This window comes from Aptenodytes patagonicus, chromosome 2 (assembly GCF_965638725.1).
Source record: "Aptenodytes patagonicus chromosome 2, bAptPat1.pri.cur, whole genome shotgun sequence".
Taxonomy (NCBI): domain Eukaryota; kingdom Metazoa; phylum Chordata; class Aves; order Sphenisciformes; family Spheniscidae; genus Aptenodytes; species Aptenodytes patagonicus.
The window spans coordinates 35,927,487-35,950,092 of NC_134950.1; the positions used below are offsets into that span (position 1 = coordinate 35,927,487).

The 22,606-nt window shown below is 40.1% G+C and overlaps 1 protein-coding gene across 1 annotated transcript in view; it reads left to right on the top strand.

The window, feature by feature from the left end:
* UBE2W (ubiquitin conjugating enzyme E2 W) overlaps positions 1-22,606 on the top strand; it is a 31,073-nt gene continuing 8,467 nt past the window's right edge. Inside the window, exons 1-2 of the mRNA XM_076329538.1 lie at positions 1-70; positions 22,207-22,298. Coding sequence (XP_076185653.1) covers positions 56-70; positions 22,207-22,298 — 107 coding nt within the window. The 5' untranslated portion in view covers positions 1-55. The remainder of the gene's footprint in view (positions 71-22,206; positions 22,299-22,606) is intronic.

Genomic DNA, 22,606 nt, shown 5'->3' on the forward strand with positions numbered 1-22,606 from the left:
GCTGCGTCTCTGTGGGCCCGGGCCGGCGGCGCAGAGGGGAGGGGGAGGATCCATCATGGCGTCTATGCAGGTGAGGAGCCTGCGGCGGAGCCGGGGCAGCGCCGGGGCGTGGTGGCGGGGGTCGAGCGGCGGCGGTGGCCCAGCGGCGGCGGTGGCCCGGAGCCGGGAGGAGCCGTTCCCCCGGGCGTGTGCGTGGTGGTGCGCTCCGGAGAGCGGTGCGGGCGGAGCAACCGCAGGGGCAGCGGCTGAGGGCGCCGGTTGCGCGGCGGCTCTGGCGCGGCCGCGGGCGTAGGGGGGCTGGCGACCGCTCGGCGGGGCCGGGGAGGGCAGGGGGAGGCAGGGTACTACTGGCCTGGCGCCGGGATGGAGCTGAGACCCGCGGGGGCAGGCTGTGAGGGGCGAGGCCGGGCCCGGCTGCGGCGGGGGGGGGAGCCGCAAGTGAGGGCGGGCGGGGCAGGGTGGCGAGCGGGGGAGGAGGCGGGAGGGCGTCGGGAGGCACCGAGCGCCGGGGGAGGGCCAGTTGCCTCGGGGAGAGGTTTGGCAGCGATGTGCTCTCCCCTCGCGGAAGGGGGGATGAAGGGATCCCTCTCCCCTTCGGCAGGGTTTGAGAGGGCCACGGCTTCGCGGGCCTCCACGGGAGGTGGCCGGCTCGTCCCCCTCCCCCGGCGGTGTGGCCGCAGTGTAGCGGGGGGTGGTCAGGGAGACCTTCCCCCACCACCAACCCCCCCGGTGACACCGTGAGAACGGTGTCGAAGGATGTGATCAACAACTCCATCTTCCCGGGCGTTTCTGGGGTTACGGCACTGTAATTCTTGGGCACAGGGGGGCTGGGAGAGACAAGTTTTGTCCCAAGCCGTGTGCCCGTGCTGCCCGTGAGGTCCTCTTTGTCTCCGTAAAATGAGATGGTAGCGTGGTGTTAGTCCTGTGGACAGATAATGTCTGGTTTGACTTGGTTAGATGGGATTGCTGTAGGTAAAGTAGCGTGAAACATCCTGCTGCTTGACAGGTATTTCCAGCTGAATTATTTATTCATACCTTCTCCGAAGGAGTTCTTAAATAGTAGCTGCAGAAATTGCTCTGGAAGAATGGGTCACTTTCAATGTGTGCTGCTCCGAGTGGGTGGTGATTTATTGTGACTGGGGCAGGAGGAAAGATCTCTGGGTTTTGTGTCAGTGGCCCCTGTCTTTCCTTATTTCACCTGTAACTGCTCTGCTTTTCCTTGAATTTTTACAGTTTTCTATTTTGGTTTTAGATCTGGATGATCTAGCACTTCTGTTCTCTTTCTCAAGCTGCTGCTTTCTCTTTCTTGTTTTCATTTTGGTCCAGTATAACTTATATTTTTTGTCACTAGCAATGGAACAGCTGAGAAAGAGTGCACAAACTCAATGAAATTAGTTTAATTGTCCTGATAGCCTGGATTTAGCATAGTTAAAAAGAGTTAAAATGTCAAAGCCTTGAACTTTATGGGGTAAAAATTCTGCTCATGAGGTTTAGAAGCATAAAAAAACCCATGGTGTGTCTTTCTGAGTTACTGAAATGAAATGGGATCAAGAACTTGAACATACTGTACAGAATGTTCTTCATTTAGCAGTAGTTTAGACAGATAGTCTGATCTGCCTTTGTTTTATCAGCTCTGTCTGGCGAATGCGTTTTTGTGATGTTCTTCTTTTAATGTTCAGACTTCCACAAGCGTAACTGCAAAATAGAGGCAATACTTTATTAAGTAGTATCTTTTAGAAAACTGTGTGAAAACTATAGGGAAATGACAGTTGTGAAACTTGGAGGAGGCACTCTGTGGGACTTTGTAAACCTGTGCTGTGGTGCTGTCTCTGGCCTAGTAAATGACCTTCTATAGCTTGCCTCACCCTCATTCCTGTTGCTTCCTCTGTAAAGGGGAAATAATGATTACAAATTAAATGAGGTTGTTTAGGATACATGAATGACAAATGTTGCTTAAAAGTAAGTTATGTGTGGAGGTAGTACTCACTTCCTGAAGATATGGCTATGGTAAGTCTAATGTTGTAATTGCTTTCATTTTAGAAATACCAGCTGTAAGATTACACTTTTTTTTTTTTAAATGGTGTTCTGTTGTCTTTTGATGAGAGAGTCAAAGAAATTTATGGAGTTTTTTTGCCTATATGTTGCTAGTTGTATAATGTTCTGATGACTTTTTCCTGAGTTTAGTAAATTACTAATTTAGTAATATAGTTTAGCAAATTGGAAAAGAAATTGTCTAGGAATTTTTTGAAAATAAACAGGAAGCATAAATGAAAAATTAGTAAGTGAACTGTAAAATTAGTAAGTTTCTCAATAGTAGACACCTTCCCAGGTGAGCAAGATTTCAAGGCTCTGAATTCTTCTATTAATTAACATTTAAATCTTTAACACGAAAAACATGTTACAAAGGAAGCTATTGTATATAATTTTAAGTGTTTTTCAGTTCAGGATCATTTAATTTATTATTATTAGTGCTAACATTTAATATGTAAGTTGCCTAACATAAAAAGGAGACATCCTTTTTCTGATTATGTGCAGTGTTTTTAAATACCCAATGTTTAATGGAAATGTTTGTGCAACTTGTTGCAGTCTCTGACTATACCAGTAGTCTATCACCATACCATTATGGCAGTATTATTTATATTTCTGATACGAATGATATATTGGTACGTTAAATAAGTTTTAGTCACTTCTTAAATTGCTGTAATTTTATACAGCAATGTATGATGCCCTAGGTTAATTACATCTTATTTTTACAGATCCACCGAAATTTCTCTGACTAACTTAAAGCTAGAGTTATCTGATCAGCCCATTCCAAGTCACCCTACAAAGGACAGTTTTGAAACTGTAACAAAACACCTCTTTTTGCCAATGGCAATGAACATCAATCTGAAGAGCTACTGTGGTTCAGCTGATGCATAGTAACTTGTAAAACTTGGGAATTTGCACCTTTAAATGTATAATTTAAATTTATTGTGATCTTTGTCTGTGTGGACATTCTTTAACGGTAATTTTCTGTAATGCTTTTCTTCTAGAAAAATAGAAGCCAATGTTCACAAGATCCTGTGTTTTGTTTTCTAACCATTGTGTTGTCCAAAGTGGTGGCTAATTTAACACTGCTAGATTGGTTTAAACCTGGTTTGCATAACTTGAAGCAAATGGTAATTTTTTCTTAAAAAACAAACAAACCCCCCAAATGAACCTTGAAGGAAAAGCATTTTTTTTCAAGATTTTTCCCAGAAAAAGCCCAAGCTTGTGCAACTTTTCCTGAAAAGAACCAGAAATATTCTGAAAAGTTGTAAGTAGTGTAGAACAAGTGAATGGAGTGGATTTGCTTTAGAAAATTCAGTACAGCATCTTTAGTAATCTGAAGTCTTAAAGCTACAGACAACATAAAAATGTGGTAAATACTGAAGAAGTAATAAGCAATAAACAGTTCTCAGAACAGCTGGAAACACAGAACTTGCATTAGGAATAGAAGAGCAGGTAAAAAATAGAACCAAGGAAGTTCAGTTGAAAATATACGGAAAATATATCATTGCTGTACAAAGGGTTAGATAACTAAGGCCTTTCCCTCAACCCACAGATACCAACTATTTGCATCTTAAACTCGAAAGACTGGCCTTATCCATAATGCTGACATTTTAATTACTACCATTTTACCTTTCCCCTCCTTTCATTTTTAATACCAGATTACTTCAAATGCTGAATTATGTCTGGATGTATTAAAACAGCTTTCACAAACACATCTATGGGAACAGTTTTAGGTTTGCATTTTATCACCAAAATAACCTCTGGTCATTCCTTTAAAGTTGGACACATGAGATTTGTACATGTAGATATTAAAATGTGATTAAATACAGAGCTAATGTAACTAATGACACAAACAGCTGTAGTAAAGAGTGTAGAATGTTAGCCTTCACTATGCAATTTTGTTATCAGGATTTCCCCCCCCCCCCCCTTGAAAACTGCCGGTCGGTGGGTTGCCATCAAAATACATGCACACATCAAAATAAAAAGTGCTGCTTGAAAAGTCATGTCACAGCAATAGATTTTTTTTTTTTTCAAAATGTATGTCTAAACAGGCATTTAATAAAAATAATTGTGTTAGATGACAATGCAGCATTCATGTTAGCTTGAGATCACCAGGAACTTTTATCACAAAACGCAAGCCAGTAGCAATACAAAAGTTTCCAGCAAGTTTCACCCCAGTGTTTTCAGCCAGTGGGGTAGGGGATGGGGAAAATGTATACAAGCCACTGAAATCTCAAGAAAAATTGCATTGTAATTACATTATAAGAAAATATTATGCTCTGGGTATGCCCACTTTTGGTTAAACTTCCTTGGTTCTATTCTTTACCTGCTCTTCTAGTCTCAGTGGAAATTCTGTGTTTCCAGCTGTTCTCAGAACAATTGCTTAATCTTTCTTCAATATTGGCAGCATTTTTTTTAATAATTTGGAAATAATTTTCTCTTTACTTATTTGACAGCTTTGTCCAGAAAAAAGTTATAAACTACTTTTAATATGTCTTCAAAAAAAACCCCAACAAACCCAACCTTAAGTGAGGAAAGCTTTCAGTTGACTGGAACTTCAGCGATGATGCATATGTGTTCTGTACTGTTAAACATCACAGTACAGGATGCTATTTGTATTATTTCAAATAAAATGTTTAAAAAATAAAAAGAAAGTAAGTGTTTAATTATATAACCAATTCTGGGACATAAACACAATGAAATTATTAGTAGTTAGTAACAACTTGAAGTATTTAGTGGTGCCATTGGTGAAATACTGTTGAAGATAAAAATTTCAATCATTTTTAAACTGAAAAATGCAACTACCGTAATTGAGACCAGAATGAGTGGAGAGTAAAAAGTGTTTCTCCTTTCCACTAAGAGGTTGTTAGTCCTTTATGTAACCTTCAGTTATCAGTCGGTACTGATACGTGGTATATTAGTTTTGGCATACAGCCATGCTACAGTAAAATAAGATAAATGTAAAATTTATAGTTATTTTACCAAGCTGAGTTAGTTTAATCTTGGGGCTTTTTTAATAAACTTTTAAAGTGAGTTGAATATCAAGTGGAGTTTAAAATTTATAGTCTTTAAGTCAGTAAATATAAGTAAAATCGAAGTTATGGCTTTAGGCCCTAAGGAGTCTCACTTGCTTGTTTTTGTGTCTGCTTGTGTAAATAGAGTTTTGGGAAACACTTTGCTGTGCAGCAACTGCGCAAGTTTTGAGCTAGAATGGAAGAATTCACTTCCGAAAAAGAAAGCAATAGTAGAGAAGTTTACTGAAACCAGTGTTCCTGAGCATTATCAGCAGATCTTTCTTCCGAATAGACCAACTGTATAGCTAAAATATAGAAAATGATGAATGCTTTCTAGCTGTCACGTTGAACGTTGATATCTCATTAATATGTGTATGATTTAAATCAGGAAGATAAGAGCAGGCAGATATTTATTGTAAAAAATAGTTATTCCAGTTGTTTGTAAATGTTTTTTGCTCAGTTTGATAATGTCTTGTACTTGCTTTTAGGCCTAGGTATTCAGGCTCTGAGAAGGGGAAAAGAGAAAACAATAGATTCGCAAAAGCCAGGGAATGTTGTCTTGTTAAGCTGCTCCCTTGGAAAACTCTGTGAGTTTGTAATTAATAAGCTAAAGCAGCTTAGCTCAAACAATGCGCAAAACTCAGTGATCAAGCACTTTCTTTAATTGTTTGCTCAAATTCTACCAAGCTAAGACTTTCCGACTAAAGGATCTTCACTATATATTATACAGGTATAGGCTGTACTGGTGTATACTGCCAGAGATTATATTAATACGAAAGAAAGAAGGCACAACTTCTTTGAACTTACTCATAGTTATGGCTGTGTTCAACAAAGACAAATGTGTTTGGTATAATGATCATGTCTCTTACGTAGCCTTGGTTTACAACCAAGAGATGAGCTTTCAAGCAGTTTGCAGGCTAAAGTTCCCAGGGGGCAGAGGGGAAGAGGATGACAAAGGTCTTTTACTCAGTACTTGGAGCCAAAAATTTTGTGCATCTTACGTGGTTTTGAAGTAGCGAAGGACTGTGACAGAACTGTCAACTGTGGGTTGTGTTTTTGCCTTTTGAAGGGAGGAAGAGACACATTCATTTAAAGCTGTTATAACTTCATTTATTAAAAACAAATGAAAATTAAGTAAAAAGGTTAAATGTTTTAAAATGAGAAGAGCCAGTAAGCAATATTTTATGATAGAATGAATGTCAGGTAACCTGTCTTCTGCCTGCTTTTGATAGTTGAGGGCTTTCAACAGGTATTCTGGAATCTGTGCCAGCCTTTGCAGGTTGGTTTTTTTTTTAAATTTGGTTTTGTTTGTTCTTCCTCTGAGGTGACCTTAATCACTGGAATGAAAACCAGGTATCAATCTAGGGTGGCAGGGGAAGAAGGGGGGGAACCCCATCATTTGCCTCCCTGGGAGCAGTATTAATGTGTTAGAAAAGAAAGGACAGAAGTTAACGGTGGTAGAGCAGGAATGGCGAGATACCTTATTTTTCATAATTAATGATCTGATTGAGAATACTAACTATTCATCCTTTCATACACAGTATTAAAAAAATAACTGTTTCTCCTTTACAAATACAAAGTTGTTTGTCATCTTTTTTTTATTCCACTTAGTTAAAAATACTGCTTGATCAGCCTCAGGAAAAAAAATCCTGTATATATGCCAGTAAATGTTGATAGTAGTTTACTGGCGTACAGCAAATACTGTCTCTAAAAGTCTACTGGAATAAAATGCTTAATAGAATTTGATGCTACTTGTTCACATAGATTTATTTATTCTTGATTAGAAGATGGTGGCCGATAATGAAAAGGCACAAGGAAACTGAATGACTTGAGGTTTCCTAAGTTAGAAATTCTCTCCCCCTCGTATTTAGGGTATGTGTATTTAAATCTTGTTACAGTTTGCAGCTTGCAACATTTTGCCCCTTTTCTTTCTGAAAGGCTTTTTGTCAGAATACAGCATTTTATCTTGGTTATCAACCTTTGGAATGGTTTTTATAAGGATAAGAAATTCCCTGGTAGACATATGGTTGCCCTCATTGTGCCAGCCCTTGCTATTATCTTAAATTCATTTCTTTAACTGAAAGAGTTCAAATAATGCAAGAGTCTTGTCCTTAAAAGATAAAATTATTTGTGTTTGACTTTTTAGTACTATGAGGCTTGTGCTGTGCGTTGGTACTTTTGAAGAGACTGTTTATAAAGCAGATGACTAGCTGTCAGTTTCATTTTATTCTTCATTAGTGGATTTCACTTAATTTGCTTTAAAATGACAGGTTCATTGTAAAAAATTTGATTATCTGGCAAAAAACTTTTCAGACTGTGGAGTATGGAGTGTGTGTAGTTACTGGTTTATCTTCAATGATACTGTAGTTCTGATTTCAGGTTGATCTTGTCTCTTAGTGAGTTTGTCAAGCATATTATTCCCTTTAGAAGAGGACTGTGTTGCTTTGACCTTCCAGTCAGATATTTTAAAATATCTTGAAGATGAATATTCTGTTACTGAACTGAAAAATCAACAATCCTTCCTCCCACCCCCCCAATCCATAACCTAATGAAATTTTTAAATGTTCAGAAGAACAAAAGATTAGTGGTGGAAACTTATTTGTAAGTAGCTCATTAAAAGATTCATGCGTTGCCTTTTGGTTCCTTTAAAAAGAGAGAAATGTACAAAATGCCTGACATTCAGGACTTGAAGTATGGATTGCTCTGGGAAAATAACATTAGAACTGGGTTGCCAGATGTTAACATGTTTTATTAGAAATGAGAAGGAGGAGACTAATCTGCTTCTGCATTCTCAGTACAGATTGAAAACCTGATACTCAGCCAAAAATAGATAAAACTGAAAAACAATTCTTCAAATTCAAATCCTGGTATTATTTTTTATGGACGGAGTATTTTGTGAACCTTTTGTTATGTGTCCTGCTGAAGCTTTAATTGGGCACATCCAGTCAATTATCTTTCTTTCCCCTTCTGGGCCTTGATTAAATCTTACCATAAGAACTTTGATTAGGAAAAATTCACCCAGGACTGTGATAATCAAGTGTCTGGATGGCTTGTGAGTTTGGGAGTCTGGGCCAAATGATTTCACCTGAATAATGGGATATACTCTGCAGGGGCTTTCTTGAATGACCTGTTTGATTAGGAAACAAAGGATTTTTTAATTTGTAGGAACTGTCTCTTTCATCTTTTCTTTGATTTCTTAAGTAGCAAGATAGACTGTAGCAGGTAATTTTTTTCTTAAATGTCACCGGTTTTAATCTTTACCTTGTTTCTCTTCTGTTGGAGAGCTTTTTGGTATTTAAAGTTAGGTTTCTAATTAGAGAGTAACATGCAATCAGTTCCAGTATTATTTACACTGTTAAAAATGTGTTTTTCTGTAGAGGAGTTTTGTTTGAAAAGCAGGACTATCTACCCAGTGTTTAGAACTTCATATTCTGAATTTGAGATACTTTTCAGTAAGAAATGTGTGAATGGAAGAACCAAAATACTGAAAATAGAGTTGTTACTGGTCTTACTCTTTCAGGCTGGTAGGTTGTACTAGCAGATTAGTAACAGCTTTGCTTATGAAACAATATGGTGGTGTTCTAACAACACTGTTGTTGCAGCCTGTTAACAACTTCTCCTGTTCTGGTACAAGGTTACTGTTTGCCTCCATTCAGTGAGGGAGTGCTTGGAAAAAATCTGTCTCCTGCATGCAAAAACTTCTTCAAAACAGAAAGGATGTTTTCTGTGAAACATTTTGTAACTTGAGTGGGGGAGGAGATGACAGCCTGTAGCTCATAAGTGAAATGTAAATTCTTTGCCAGGGCTTCATCATAGGACTGACAGTACCTTTGTGCTAACAGTTTGCTGGGTACGTTTCGATCTTTGGGTGTGGAAGAGAATCATTAGTAGTTACTGAAGAAATATTGTTAGGTCTCCCTAGGGTGCAGTAGCTTTACCAGCATAAAATAGAACAGTGGAGCCCCTGTGGGATTAATTTTTAACTTTTAACTATTTATGAGTTAACTTTTCTTCCTCTTTGATCTCCAAGACAGATTAAGATTTGAGTGTCTAGGACAGTGTCTAGGAAGGCTACTCCTTTCTTACATCATCACAACAAAGAAAAGGGAATTCGAGTGCATGGAAATAGAAGGTTTCTAACAAAATTCAAGTGCAGATGTTTTGGACACCCATGCTTCCTAGTCTGTGAAGTTGCTTTACATCTTCCGGTTTCTTCATATCCTCGTGATACTGCCTAACTGAGCATGGCTAGTAGAGTCTCTACCACTCCAGGTGAAAAGGCTGCCACATTCCAGCTTAATCACCCATCATGGCTTGTGTTAGTGGTAAAAGAAGGTGGGGTGATGGAACATTTCTTCCAGCAGAAATGAAAGGAAGCTCTTTGCCCATTTTCCACTTTCTGATCTACTGGTAGGTTTCTGATCTACTGGTAGAGAAAAAATTGCTTTTCCCCCAGCTGTATTGTACCAAACTCTTACCACTGCCCTTAATATATCCTGTCTTGTACTGAATCTCCTTTTGGTGTAATCAGCTCAGCTTTTCTCTCTTCCTTTCTTTCTCTAAAAAAACAGAAAGTCTCTAAAGTAGACTTTCAAGTCTATATTAAGGGTTGTTCATAGGTAAAGTATTTAATTAAGAGAGCTCATTATTTAGTTTACCTATTTAAGGTATTACCCATTTAAGACATTGCACATCTCATGCAGCATTTCTTGAAACACCAAAAAGTGGAGTATTCAAGAATTGCAAAGATAAGGCAGTTGAATATATGCATTGATATTTCTTTAATTTTATTTTCTTTGTATCATTTACCTTTATAAAGTTTGTGTTTTCAGCTCTGAGGAGACAGATAATAAGCCAGGCATATGGGCACACAGTCGAACTTGATTTGATTATGGCGTTAATATTTTACTGGTAATCAACAGAGCTAGTGTAACCGTGAATGTATGCTTTGCCCACTCCAATTATGAAGTATAATATGTTAACTGAAACAATATTCATTGGCTATCTTAGTTGCTCTCAGCTATATGTACATAATTCGTACTTGGTAGTGACCCCTATAGCTAAGGGTGCCTTACTTTTTTACTGTACACGTTTTTGTTTGCATATAGCTTTGTTAAACTTTAACTCTCTAGGCTCCAGTTTTCCAAGGGAGGGGCAAAGCTGCTGGAAGAGTTCCGTCAATGGGCTTAGAACTGGAAATAGACACCTGATATTGTGATACTTCTTTTTAAAGGCATTGAGAAAGGTAATGTTCGCATACCTACAAGAGCTAGATAAGTTTTCATGGTGGGGGAGGAAAATACCTTTGACTGTGCTGTTGCTTTGTGAGGGATTGTGGTTAAAGTCTGTCTACCTGTCTGTCTGTGGGTGTGATCCTTGTTTATGGTAGAATTAGAAAAAAGATCCCTGGTTTTTGGGAATGTGATGGTGATATTGTCATACATGCTTTAGGAATATAGGTTATTGTCTTTTGAGGTAGCTGAAAGGGACACAGAGACCAGTGAAATAATTATGTATCTGTTAATAAACATTTATGTGATATATAACATCTAGCTCGATGGTACACAGTAATCAAACTATCTGATTCTAGGAGATGCATTCTGAAATACTCATGTTGCCAACCTCCAAATCCTCTCCTGTCCTAAATTGCTACCCTCTCCCCCTTTTCACATATTGTATCTTTTTATATGCTTCTGCCCTGCCTTCTGCTTCTTTATATGATTCACCAGGAATCAACACAAGTGAGAATTCAGCTATGGCATTCGAGATGTTACCACAGCAGTTCCAGAGGTGGCCAAGTAAGATGTGTGCCAGTTTGGAGGAAGAAGAGTGTGTATTTTTGCTTAGCAAAGGTGCTAGAAGCTATTGGCTTTGGAGATATATTTAATTTGAACCATGACAGACAGTGAGTGCCATCTATCAGGATTGAAATGATACAGGTTGTTGTGAGCTGTCTGGGGAGGCGGCAGGAATTTTACTCCACTGACACCCAGTTAATTTTGTGTTCTTTGCTCCATACGCTTTGAGAAGTCTTATGAGCTTGACGCTTTAGAAAGTCTGTGGAGGATAACTGGAGGGGTTGCACAAATCCTGTTTGACAGATTAGCAACAGAATACAAGCCATTGCTATGTCAGTCATGTTTCAACTACTTGAATAAACTTTCTTTTGGAACTGATGTTTGGATCAGTGTTAAGCTGTGTTCTTTGATTTCATCCTTGAATCATCCTTTCCTGTAGAGGTGGGTGAATTAAGTAATCTTGGTTTCAAAGACTTCCACCTTGTTGAAAATACTTGTGTAAACTTCTGGTTATGTCACTACTCTTTGCCTTTTGCAGCTGGTTATTCCTGTAATTGAAGGACTGTGATGTTATCCAGTCTTGGGTTTCTGATCTTCCTACTCTGCTGTTCTGTTTCCCTCTAGATAGTGAATGTCTTTACCAATTTGTTACTTTTTAGTTTTGGTTTATTTGGAAGCTGTATTGAAAGAATGTTTAAGCATAAAATCTTCTCTCAAAAACAAGAAAAAGATCAAATTAAGATTGTTTGTGCATCCTTCATTTAGTCCCCCTTTATGTAAATAACTCCGTGATTGCAGTTTGTGTTTTCTTTCACAGTCTCTTTAAATAGAAAGTGGATAAGCAGGAAGGGAGCTTCTATATGAAATCTTATGATGGATTAGCAGAAAAATTAGAAAGATGGACTTGTGATATGAGAAGAACAATACAGCAAGCACAGCTCCCAGGAGCATATCAATGTATAGAAAACATCTGTTTGGAGGTTATTGTGGGAGTGAGTAGCTGCACTAGCTTGTATTTTGACATAAAGGAGCTGGTTGAGAGGCTGAAAACAGCTTGAGTATGTGGTAAAAAAATGGTACTCTTGATTAATGGTAAGAAAAAAAAGCAAAAGTAACAATGGTATTGACTTTAGATATGCATGTCTTAGCATAGCTGGAGATCTGTAAGTAAAGGACTCCTGATAATTAAGAGTGTTGAAGGGCTACAAGTTTCTAGAAGAAAATACTAATTTACAATGGCAAGCCGTGTCACTATGGAAAAAATACAGGAAATGTAGGAAAAGTCAGTATGGCTACATGAGGAGCTATTTAGTGACTTGAAGATTGAAAAGGCTTTGTACAAAACAGTAAAGTGAAAATAAGTATTTACTGCTAAAGCTCAATATGAAAGAAAGGGACAAGCATTAAGAGTGAAATCTACCCATGGTGTATTGTTTTAAATTAGCAGATTTGAAAAGCATTAGGAAAGGTTTTTCTAAATCACTAGAAAGATGAAGAAAGGGATGAGCCTGTGAATAGAAAAGGAAAGTAAAGAATAGATGACACAGATACTTAAATTAACAACTATGAGGCAGTAAAACATGCCAAACAAAAAAGACAGATTCAGTACCTTTTAGGCATTGGCTATTATGTCAGTCACTAGGATTCAGCTGTGCGGGTTGGTATTGATTTTTTTTGTTGTTTTTAAATGTTTAAGCAGCTGAACACTGCTTGGTATTATGCAGCACCCTCAGGGAGAAGAGAGGGAAAACAAACTAACAGGCCCTGCGGCTGAACCAGAGAACCAACCTGTGCCAGTATCAGTCTCCCCTATACACAAGAAGAAACGTTGGAAGCGAAAGTCAGCTCGTTTAGTAAGGGGTGATGAAAAAACAGGGCCATCACGAGGAGAGGAAGAGGAAGAGCTCATAAATGAGACAGAAACCACTCGATCCCTATCCCTGAGCGAGCTGTAAGACATGCGAAAAGATTTCAGCTGTCGTCCAGGCAAGCACATTGTCACCTGGCTGCTCCAATGCTGGGATAATGGGGCCAGTAGCCTGGAATTGGAGGGTAGGGAAGCCAAGCAGCTGGGATCCCTTTCTAGGGAAGGGGGCATTGACAAAGCGATTGGAAAAGGGGCACAAGCCCTCAGCCTCTGGAGGCGACTCCTGTCAGGCGTGAAGGAAAGGTATCCCTTCAAGGAAGATGTTCTATATCGCCCAGGCAAGTGGACCACCATGGAGAGAGGTATCCAGTACCTGAGGGAATTAGCCGTGCTGGAGGTGATTTATGGTGACCTGGACAATGAGCAGTTATCCAAAGATCCAGATGAAGTCAAGTGCACACGACCCATGTGGCAGAAGTTTGTATGGAGCGCACCATCATCATATGCCAGCTCATTGGCAGTAATGACCTGAAAAGACGGAGAGGCACAAACGGTGGATGAACTGGCTGGCCAACTCTGGCAATATGAAGAAAGTCTCTCTTCCTCCCTACGGGCCTGTGTTTCGGCTGTGGAAATGTCTGAAGAACTGTCCCAGGAGTTCCAGCAACTCAAAGAGAATATGTCCTACTCCCCACCTGTACGGACCAGTATCTCAGCCATTAGGAGTAAGCGTCCCTCTGCTCAAGAGAGAGGATATAGTGGATACACACCACGGGCCACCCTGTGGTTTTATCTGTGTGACCATGGAGAGGACATGAGGAAGTGGGGTGGAAAAATCTACCTCAGCCCTAGGGGCATGGGTATGTGAATTGCAAGGAAAAACAGTCACAGAAAGGGCATTCTTCCAGGAAAATTGCTGCTTCAGTTTCCAGTGGGCAGTTCCCCAGACAGAGTAGAAGGGCTGATTTTACTTCTGATCTTAATGAAGGGACTTTTGATTGTCATTTACAAGAAGTGAGTAACGAATACTATGACCAGGACCAGAGGGGCCCTGCCTCCAGCCAGGTGGAGGAAAGGGACAACTGGGTTTACTGGACTGTGTGGATTTGATGGCCTGGCACATCAGACCCACAGGAGTATAAGGCTCTGGTGGACACTGGTGCACAGTGCCATCCTTAATGCCGTCAAGCTATAAAGGGGCAGAACCTATCTGTATTTCTGGTGTGACGGGGGATCCCAACAGCTAACTGTATTGGAAGCCGAAGTGAGTCTAACTAGGAATGAGTGGCAGAAGCACCCCATTGTGACTGGCCCAGAGGCTCTGTGCATCCTTGGCACAGACTACCTCAGGAGAGGGTATTTCAAGGACCCAAAAGGGTACCGGTGGGCTTTTGGCATAGCTGCTGTGGAGAGGGAGGAAATTAAACAGCTGTCCACCTTGCCCCGTCTCTTGGAGGATGCTTCTGTTGTGGGGTTGCTGAGGGTCGAAGAACAACAGGTGCCAATCACTACCACAACGGTGGACAAGTGGCAATATCGCACCAACAGAGGCTCCCTGATTCCCGTCCATAAGCTGATTCGTCGACTGGAGAGCCAGGGAGTGATCAGCAAGACTCGCTCACCCTTTAACAGTCCCATATGGCCGGTGCGAAAGTCTAATGGAGAGTGGAGACTAACAGTAGACTATTGTGGCCTGAACAAAGTCACACCGCTGCTGAGTGCTGCCATGCCAGACATGGTAGAACTTCAGTACGAACTGGAGTCAAAGGCAGCCAAGTGGTATGCCACAACTGATACCACTAATGCTGTCTTCTCAATCCCTTTGGCAGCAGAGTGCAGGCCACAGTTTGCTTTCACTTGGAGGGGTGTCCAGTACACCTGGAACCGACTGCCCCAGGGGTGGAAACACAGCCCTACCATTTGCCATGAACTGATCCAGACTGCACTGGAACAGGGTGAGGCTCCAGAACACCTGCAATACATTGATGATATCATCGTGTGGGGCAACACAGCAGGAGAAGTTTTTTGAGAAAGGGAAGAAAATAGTCCAAATCCTGCTGAAGGCCGGTTTTGCCATAAAGCAAAGTAAGGTCAAGGGACCTGCACAGGAGATCCAGTTTTTAGGAATAAAATGGCAAGATGGATGTTGTCAGATCCCAATGGGTGTGATCAACAAAACAACAGCCATGTCTCCACCAACTAGCAAAAAGGAAACACAAGCTTTCTTAGGCGTTGTGGGTTTTTGGAGAATGCGTATTCCAAATTACAGTCTGATTGTAAGCCCTCTTGTATCAAGTGACCCGGAAGAAGAATGATTTCAAATGGGGCCCTGAGCAACGACAAGCTTTTGAACAAATTAAAGAGGAGATAGTCCATGCGGTAGGCCTGGGGCCAGTCTGGGCAGGACAAGATGTAAAAAATGTGCTCTACACCGCAGCCGGGGAGAACAGCCCTACCTGGAGCCTCTGGCAGAAAGCACCAGGGGAGAGTCGAGGTCGACCCCTAGGGTTTTGGAGTCGGGGATACAGAGGATCCGAGGCCCGCTATACTCCAACTGAAAAAGAGATATTGGCAGCATATGAAGGGGTTCGAGCTGCTTTGGAAGTGGTTGGTACTGAAGCACAGCTCCTCCTGGCACCATGACTGCCGGTGCTGGGCTGGATGTTCAAAGGGAGGATCCCCTCTACACGTCATGCAACTGATGCTACGTGGAGTAAGTGGGTCTCACTGATCACACAACGGGCTCGAGTAGGAAACCCCAGTCGCCCAGGAATCCTGGAAGTGATCATGGATTGGCCAGAGGGCAAAGATTTCAGAATATTGCCAGAGGAGGAGGTGGCGGCGTGTGCTGAAGAGGCCCCACTGTATAATAAACTACCAGAAAATGAGAAGCCATATGCCCTGTTCACTGATGGGTCCTGTCATCCTGTGGGAAAGCATTGGAGGTGGAAGGCTGCTGTATGGAGTCCTATGCGACAAGTTGCAGAAACTGCTGAAGGAGAAGGTGAATTGAGTCAGTTTGCAAAGGTGAAAGCCATCCAGCTGGCTTTAGACACTGCTGAATGAGAAAAATGGCCAATACTTTATCTCTGTACTGACTCATGGATGGTGGCAAATGCCCTGTGGGGGTGGTTGCAGCAATGGAAGCAGAGCAACTGGCAGCACAGAAGCAAACCCATCTGGGCTGCTGCATTGTGGCAAGATATTGCTGCCCGGGTAGAGAACCTGGTTGTAAAAGTCTGTCACGTAGATGCTCACGTACCCAGGAATCGGGCCACTGAAGAACATCAAAACAACCAGCAGGTGGGTCAGGCTGCTAAGATTGAAGTGGCTCAGGTGGATCTGGACTGGCAACATAAGGGCAAATTATTTATAGCTCGGTGGGCCCATGACACCTCAGGCCATCAAGGAAGAGATGCAACATCTAGATGGGCTCGTGATTGAGGGGTGGACTTGACCATGGACACTATTGCACAGGTTATCTATGAATGTGAAACGTGCTGCATTCAAGCAAGCCAAGCGGTTAAAGCCTCTCTGGTTTGGAAGACGATGGCTGAAATATAAATATGGGGACGCCTGGCAGATTGATTATATCCCACTCCCACAAACCCACCAAGGCAAGCGCCGGGGAAGTCCGATGTGTACCTCAAGGGGATTTGATTTTGGGTGCGAATAGCCAATGAATTAAATTGTATGATGTTAATTGCTACATCATACTGTATGTCATTACTACTATAGTTGTTATATGCCATGTCAATGGTATTACAGTAAGCATCACCGAGATTAATGAAGAAAGAACTTTGATGAAACCGAGCAAAGTGCAGTGGTGATAGAACCAGAACTGGCTTCAGCATGCAACAATCCAACACCACGCACCATCTCTCCTGCGCTGAAGGACTGTTATGACAGATGGAGCCCAAAGTCATGGACTAAATGAACCCAAGGGGCATTTTAGAAGGATGGCCCATAGGCTAAGGGAATGATATCTGTGTGTATATATCAAAAGACAGGAAAAGTGGCGGTGATTAATGGCAATGTATCGGAAAGTGTGGGACCTGGGCGTGACGTAGATGGTATAGAATAAGGGGTGGATAGTGTCCTGGTTTCGGCTGGGATAGAGTTAATTTTCCTCCTAGTAGCTGGTACAGTGCTGTGCTTTGGATTTAGTATGAGAATAACGTTGATAACAGACCAATGTTTTAGTTGTTGCTAAGCGGTGCTTACACTAGCCAAGGACTTTTCAGCTTCTTGTGCCCTGCCAGCGAGAAGCTGGGAGGGGGCACAGCTAGGACAGCTGACCCAAACTGGCCAAAGGGGTATTCCATACCATGTGACGTCATGCTCAGTATATAAACTGGAGGGAGTTGGCCGGGGGACGGTGATCGCTGCTTGGGGGCTGACTGGGCATCAGTTGGTGGGTGGTGAGTGGTTGCATCACCTCTTGGTTGGTTTTTTTTTCCTTCCCTTCCTGGGTTTTGTTCTACACCCCACCCCCCACCCCCGTTTTACTTTCCATTACAATTTATTATTATTGCTTCTGTTGTTGTTGTTGTTGTTATTTCAAGTATTAAACTGTTACTGTCTCAACTCATGGGTTTTCTCACTCTTACTCTTCCAATTCTCTCCCCCATCCCACCAGGGGGTGAGTGGGAGGGTGAGCGAGTGGTCGTGTGGTGCTTGGTTGCTGCCTGGGGTTAAACCATGACAGTCAGCTAGTACAGATATTGTCAAACACCGAAGAGGAATTAATTTCAAGTTGTTGCATTTAAACTTTAGATGTTTTCTGAATTACTATGGTAAGCAGGAGCTCAATTTCCTAATTAAATTGTATAAATCTGGCCTTCAAGAGCTTCATTTAAAAGATTTATTTATTTATTTTAAAACTAGATCTGGCTCATGATAATCCAGTTTTGTGTATTAATGAGACACAACATAAGACAAATTATTTTAAGTTGTGGTAAGGGGGAGAGGAAGAAAAAAATAGTCCTTCAGAATGTCTTTGGAGAGTATATTCCAAATTTTCTGAATATCCTTAGCTGCGTATTGGGCTGTGTGTGCAAGCATGTAGCCAGCAGCTGGAGGAAAGTGATTCTTGCCCTCTCTCTGGCACTTGAGACTGCATCTGATTTACTGTCTTCAGGGAGTCCCCAATACAAGAAAGACATTGATGTACTGGAGTGAGTCCAACAGATGGCCACCAAGATGGTTAGGGGCTGAACTACATGACTTAGAAGGCGAGGCTGACTGGATTTCTTCAGCCTTAAGAGAAGGCAAAGGGAAGATCTTGCTGATGCCTACAACAACCTAATGGGAGGGTGATAGGGAAAACGGAGCTGCAGTAGGAAGGCAGGGGACAACAGACACAAATTGGAACATGAGATATTCCAGTAAGATATGAAAGAAACACTTTATGCCATGAGGGTAGTCAAACACTGGAATGCATTGACCAGAGAGGTTGATTAAAAGACAATTTTCTAAATACTAGTAAGCCCCTCTTGTAAAACAATTTTTCAGTATTTGAATGAATTCTGGTTAGTAGGCCATGATGCCCTCTACAATTTTGTTACAGTTGCTATAGAGTACTCTCAAGCATCTTCTGGAAAACGTCTATGGGCAGCTGTTCATTAGTTTGTACAGAAATAATTGAGTTGATGCTTGATAGAACAAACCAAATTTTGAAAATGTCTGGTGAAAGCCTATTAGAGATACCCAGCTATGTTTGTCAGATAAGGTATGATTAACTTGTATGGCATGTTTAATTGGAATAGTAAAGAGTTGTAAAATAGATAGTATATTTTATTATTCCAGTTGGAAAAAACTCCAAATAAGGGCTTGTATTCCCAAAAGTATCACACCTTAAATGTGTATTGGTCAATAAAAGTAATTCTCTTTGTGTAAGGACTTTGCCTTGCTTCTATCTATAGACTGTAGTAGCTAGAGTAACACTTATGAAATCTTTGAAAGCATTTTTTTCACCCTTGAGCTGTCTAACACTTTCAGAGTTCCTGTCATTATGGGGACTGGAGAAATCTAGGAATTTATTATAAAATGGTATTTTTGTCCTTTAATTTCAAGGGAAGTTATCCAAGATAGTCAGTATAGCTGGAGAGAATAAAAATTAAAAGGATTCTGTGCCATCTCTAATAGCAGTTGTTGGTCGTCTCTCCTGATTGCCTGCAATTCTGGGGTGAGATCCTCTTCATTTGTGGGGGTTTTTTTTTGGTTGGTGTTTGGGTTTTTTTTTTTCCTTTTATTTTTTTTTCCCCTGGCCTTACCCTGAAGGAGAGCAGTGTTGAGATACAGGAAATCCATCAGGGCATGGTATAGTGGAGAACACAGCTGATACTTCAGATAGGCATAGGGTTAGAGTGGTTACAGTAAGGCTGAAGGGGGAATAACACCTTTTGCTGATACTTGGTTCTATTTGGGACATTCCTCTGAATCAAGAACAAGTCCAGAAGAGCTGTGGGTTTCTTGACTTCTGCATCCCCTCCCAACTTTTCCAGTGTGGAGCTGTGCCTAGGAACTTACTGTTAGTCAAAATTGCACTGGAGTTTTCTATGCATAATAGGTAATCATAGTCAGGTTTTCTTTGTGCATTCCCGTATTTCAAAGGGATAGATTTCTTTGCTAAAGCTTGTTTTCATTTCATTACAACACTAGCAATGTTATAGGCTTGCTTTTCTGGGGGACTTAGGTTATTGAATTTCTTTGGCTTAATAGTCAGATAACATACCTGTTTTCTACTGAATGTGCTCTTTTTAGCTTTATATGGGAATGATATGGATGTATTTTTTTTAATTATATTCTCACTGGGAGCTGCAAATACAGGTCAGACTGAACTTATGTTGATACTTGTTTGAACTGGCTAACTTGGAAATCATAATTTCTTTTTTGTCTTTAAAAATATGATTTTGTTTACTGTGATACTTTTGACCCAAAGTGTAAACAGTATCTCCTGTTATTTCCCTGGGATGCATTTTTGGATCTTAATATATTTTGTATTGCAACTGATGAGAAGCAATATGTTGTCTATATGTATTATTTGTGTTTAATGGACAGGACCCCATGACAGTGTCAGCAAATATTTAAGATCAGAGGAACAGAGCACTTCAGTGGTACTCTGCTGATCAAGTACACATTTTAACTTCCCCCCCCCCCCCCCCTTGGGTTACTGTTTTTTTTTTAGAAAGAACCATAAGTATTATATGTGAGAACTGAAAAGCTGTGAAGCAGTCGGAGAGAATATTTGCACTCATGAGATGGATAAAAGAGTGTCTGAGACTGTATTAGACTGAAAAGACGGTTGCTGGAGAAAAGAGCTAAAGGTCCAAAATTCAAATGAGAGGATATTTTAACTGTTGATAATATGGAATTTTTGGTAGGATACAGGACAAACAAATTTTCTTCTTTTCAAATTACTGTGTTTGATCAGATACTGATACCTTAATGTGGCTGTTTTTAATTTAATTTTAGAATGGATTTTAGGCTCCTTTTTATAAAGACAGAGTTCTATAGCTGGTCTACATATATAAGAAAATGGATCTACTGAATTATTTGCTGCTGTTATAAACATTTGGTCTTTACTATTTTTTTACCTAATGTTTCCAAATCTCCTCTTTAAGGGAAAGAGTTTGGATTTTCCCTTGTCGTATAAGGCTCTAATCTCTGAACTTTAAAAATATTTCTCTATTTATAGAGAATCATCATCTATATGATGATCTATATGACAAGGCATACATGGGTTGACTACCATTGAGGTTTATTTGATGATGGTCTTGGTAAGTGTCAAAAAGAGAATTGACTTCAAAACATCTCTGCCACTCAAACTAAGGATTTGTAAAATGGTTTTGGAACTTTGTTCTTTCACAGTTTAATTCATAATAGTGATGTTAAACACTGTTGGTGTTTATAATCTGAAATTTTCTTAAACTGTGCAGAAAGCAAAAGATGGACACTAGGAATCTAATCTCTTTTTCACTGTGTTAGCAATGTATATAGCTTTCTTATGAAAACGCTACCATTGTTTTTTCAGTTTGTTTGTATCTGTACACCAATTATAACAGCCTTTAAAATTATTCTATGACATTAACAGTTCACTTCAAAACATATTTGTTTAATTGCTTGCAAATAAAAGACTTTTAAAGTGTGTATTTGGGTTCAAGGTAGGAAATTCCAAAATAGAAGCCCAAAGCAAGTTGTCAGGGCTGCTTGATAGACAGAAAGTTATTTCAGAGTGTAAATCGTGAATGTGTGAGGGCGTTTTCTTTAGGAGTTGTGTGTCTGAATTTACTGTAGTCGTATTTCAAAGGTATTAATGAGATACTGAATGACTTCTATGTTGACAAATGAACATTTTTTTGTTTTCCCCTGTGGATTTTTTTAAGTTCTACTAAGCATCAGAAAGGTTGTTTGGAAAATTAGTAAGAAGCAGCTACAAATGTGAGATAAACCTACATTTTAAAAAATTGTACGTGGAATCAAAATTAGATATGAAACCCCCAACCATATATATTTATTCCTCTTGAGTGCTAGGTCAAGCTTAAATCTTATGTAAGGTCATTTTGACTAGTAGGATGATGGAAGTGGACTAGTAGGTGGTAAACATTAAAATTGTTGGCAGGAAAAAGGAGAGTAAGAAATGAGAAAGCCTTGAACTTTCCGTTATCTAGATGGCTTGGAAATGACAAAACATATTGCATAACTGTTTATATGGAGAAAATACACTCTGAATCTAGTCCCAGTGATAGCACTTCACAGAGGTTGCGTTTCCCTTGCTCCATGGATTGTAAGAAACAGTTCTGGTAGTTGTTATCGAAGCGGCTGGTTGCAGGTACCTATTTATCCCTGTCAAAATAGGTAAGAATTACCTGAGCTACTGGTGTAACACTTTTCTAAATATTATGACCCTGTAGGTTCTAAGATGTAGTTACTGTAAAGTTACAAAATAGTTTGTGTTCTGCAAGTCACAGTCTTGTCTTAGTTTTGTGTTCTGTCTTCTGGGATGACTTAGAACAAGGCAAAGGCTTGCACAGTTGCCAGATAGAAGTGTCTTAAATTACTTAGAGGAGGAAGAGTTGTGTTGTTAAAATCTTGGAGAATTAATTGTAAATCTGATCCTATCGGGGGAATATGAAATGTTCACTGCTAGGTGTAGAGCTCTGATTGACATCTTTGTAATACGACAAAATCCTGGATACCTCTGTGTATTTTGTAACACAACAGTTCTTCACTTAGCAGTGTTGCAAATGTAAGTGCCGTTGAATTTTACCAAAAAAGTAGGTTTAAGGCTTGTGACTTTTTTGCCTGTGACTTTTCAGTTTAATTTCTAGGAGAGGAGTCTTCCCTCTTTCTCACCTTTCAGTTTCACTTTGTATTTAAATTTTCAAATAAAACTCCTTTTACCTTTCAATAATTGATGAAATGTACTTTAGTGTGCATGTTTATTGTTTAACTTTATTTACTATTTCAAATATTCTATACAATTTCTTTATAGAAACGATTACAAAAAGAACTATTGGCATTGCAAAATGATCCACCTCCAGGAATGACTCTAAATGAAAAGAGTGTACAAAACTCAATTACTCAGTAAGTATATATATACTGTTTTATTTTTGCTATCAAGCTGAAAAATGTAAGCAATGAAAAGTCCTCTGCATGCCACTTCCACCACTTATTCCAAGTAACATTCTGAATTTTTGCTTTTAGTCTAGGGAGTGAAACGTTGTTCTACTTAATGCAGTAACATGCTGGACACTCAGGAACTGGATAGTGAATTCATTAAATTTTTATTAGACATTTTACCATCTAACAAAATGTTAGTTGGTGAAAGCTTCTGCATATTTTAGAATAAAATAATTTAACAATCTCTCATAGCTACTAACCTCTGAAACCCC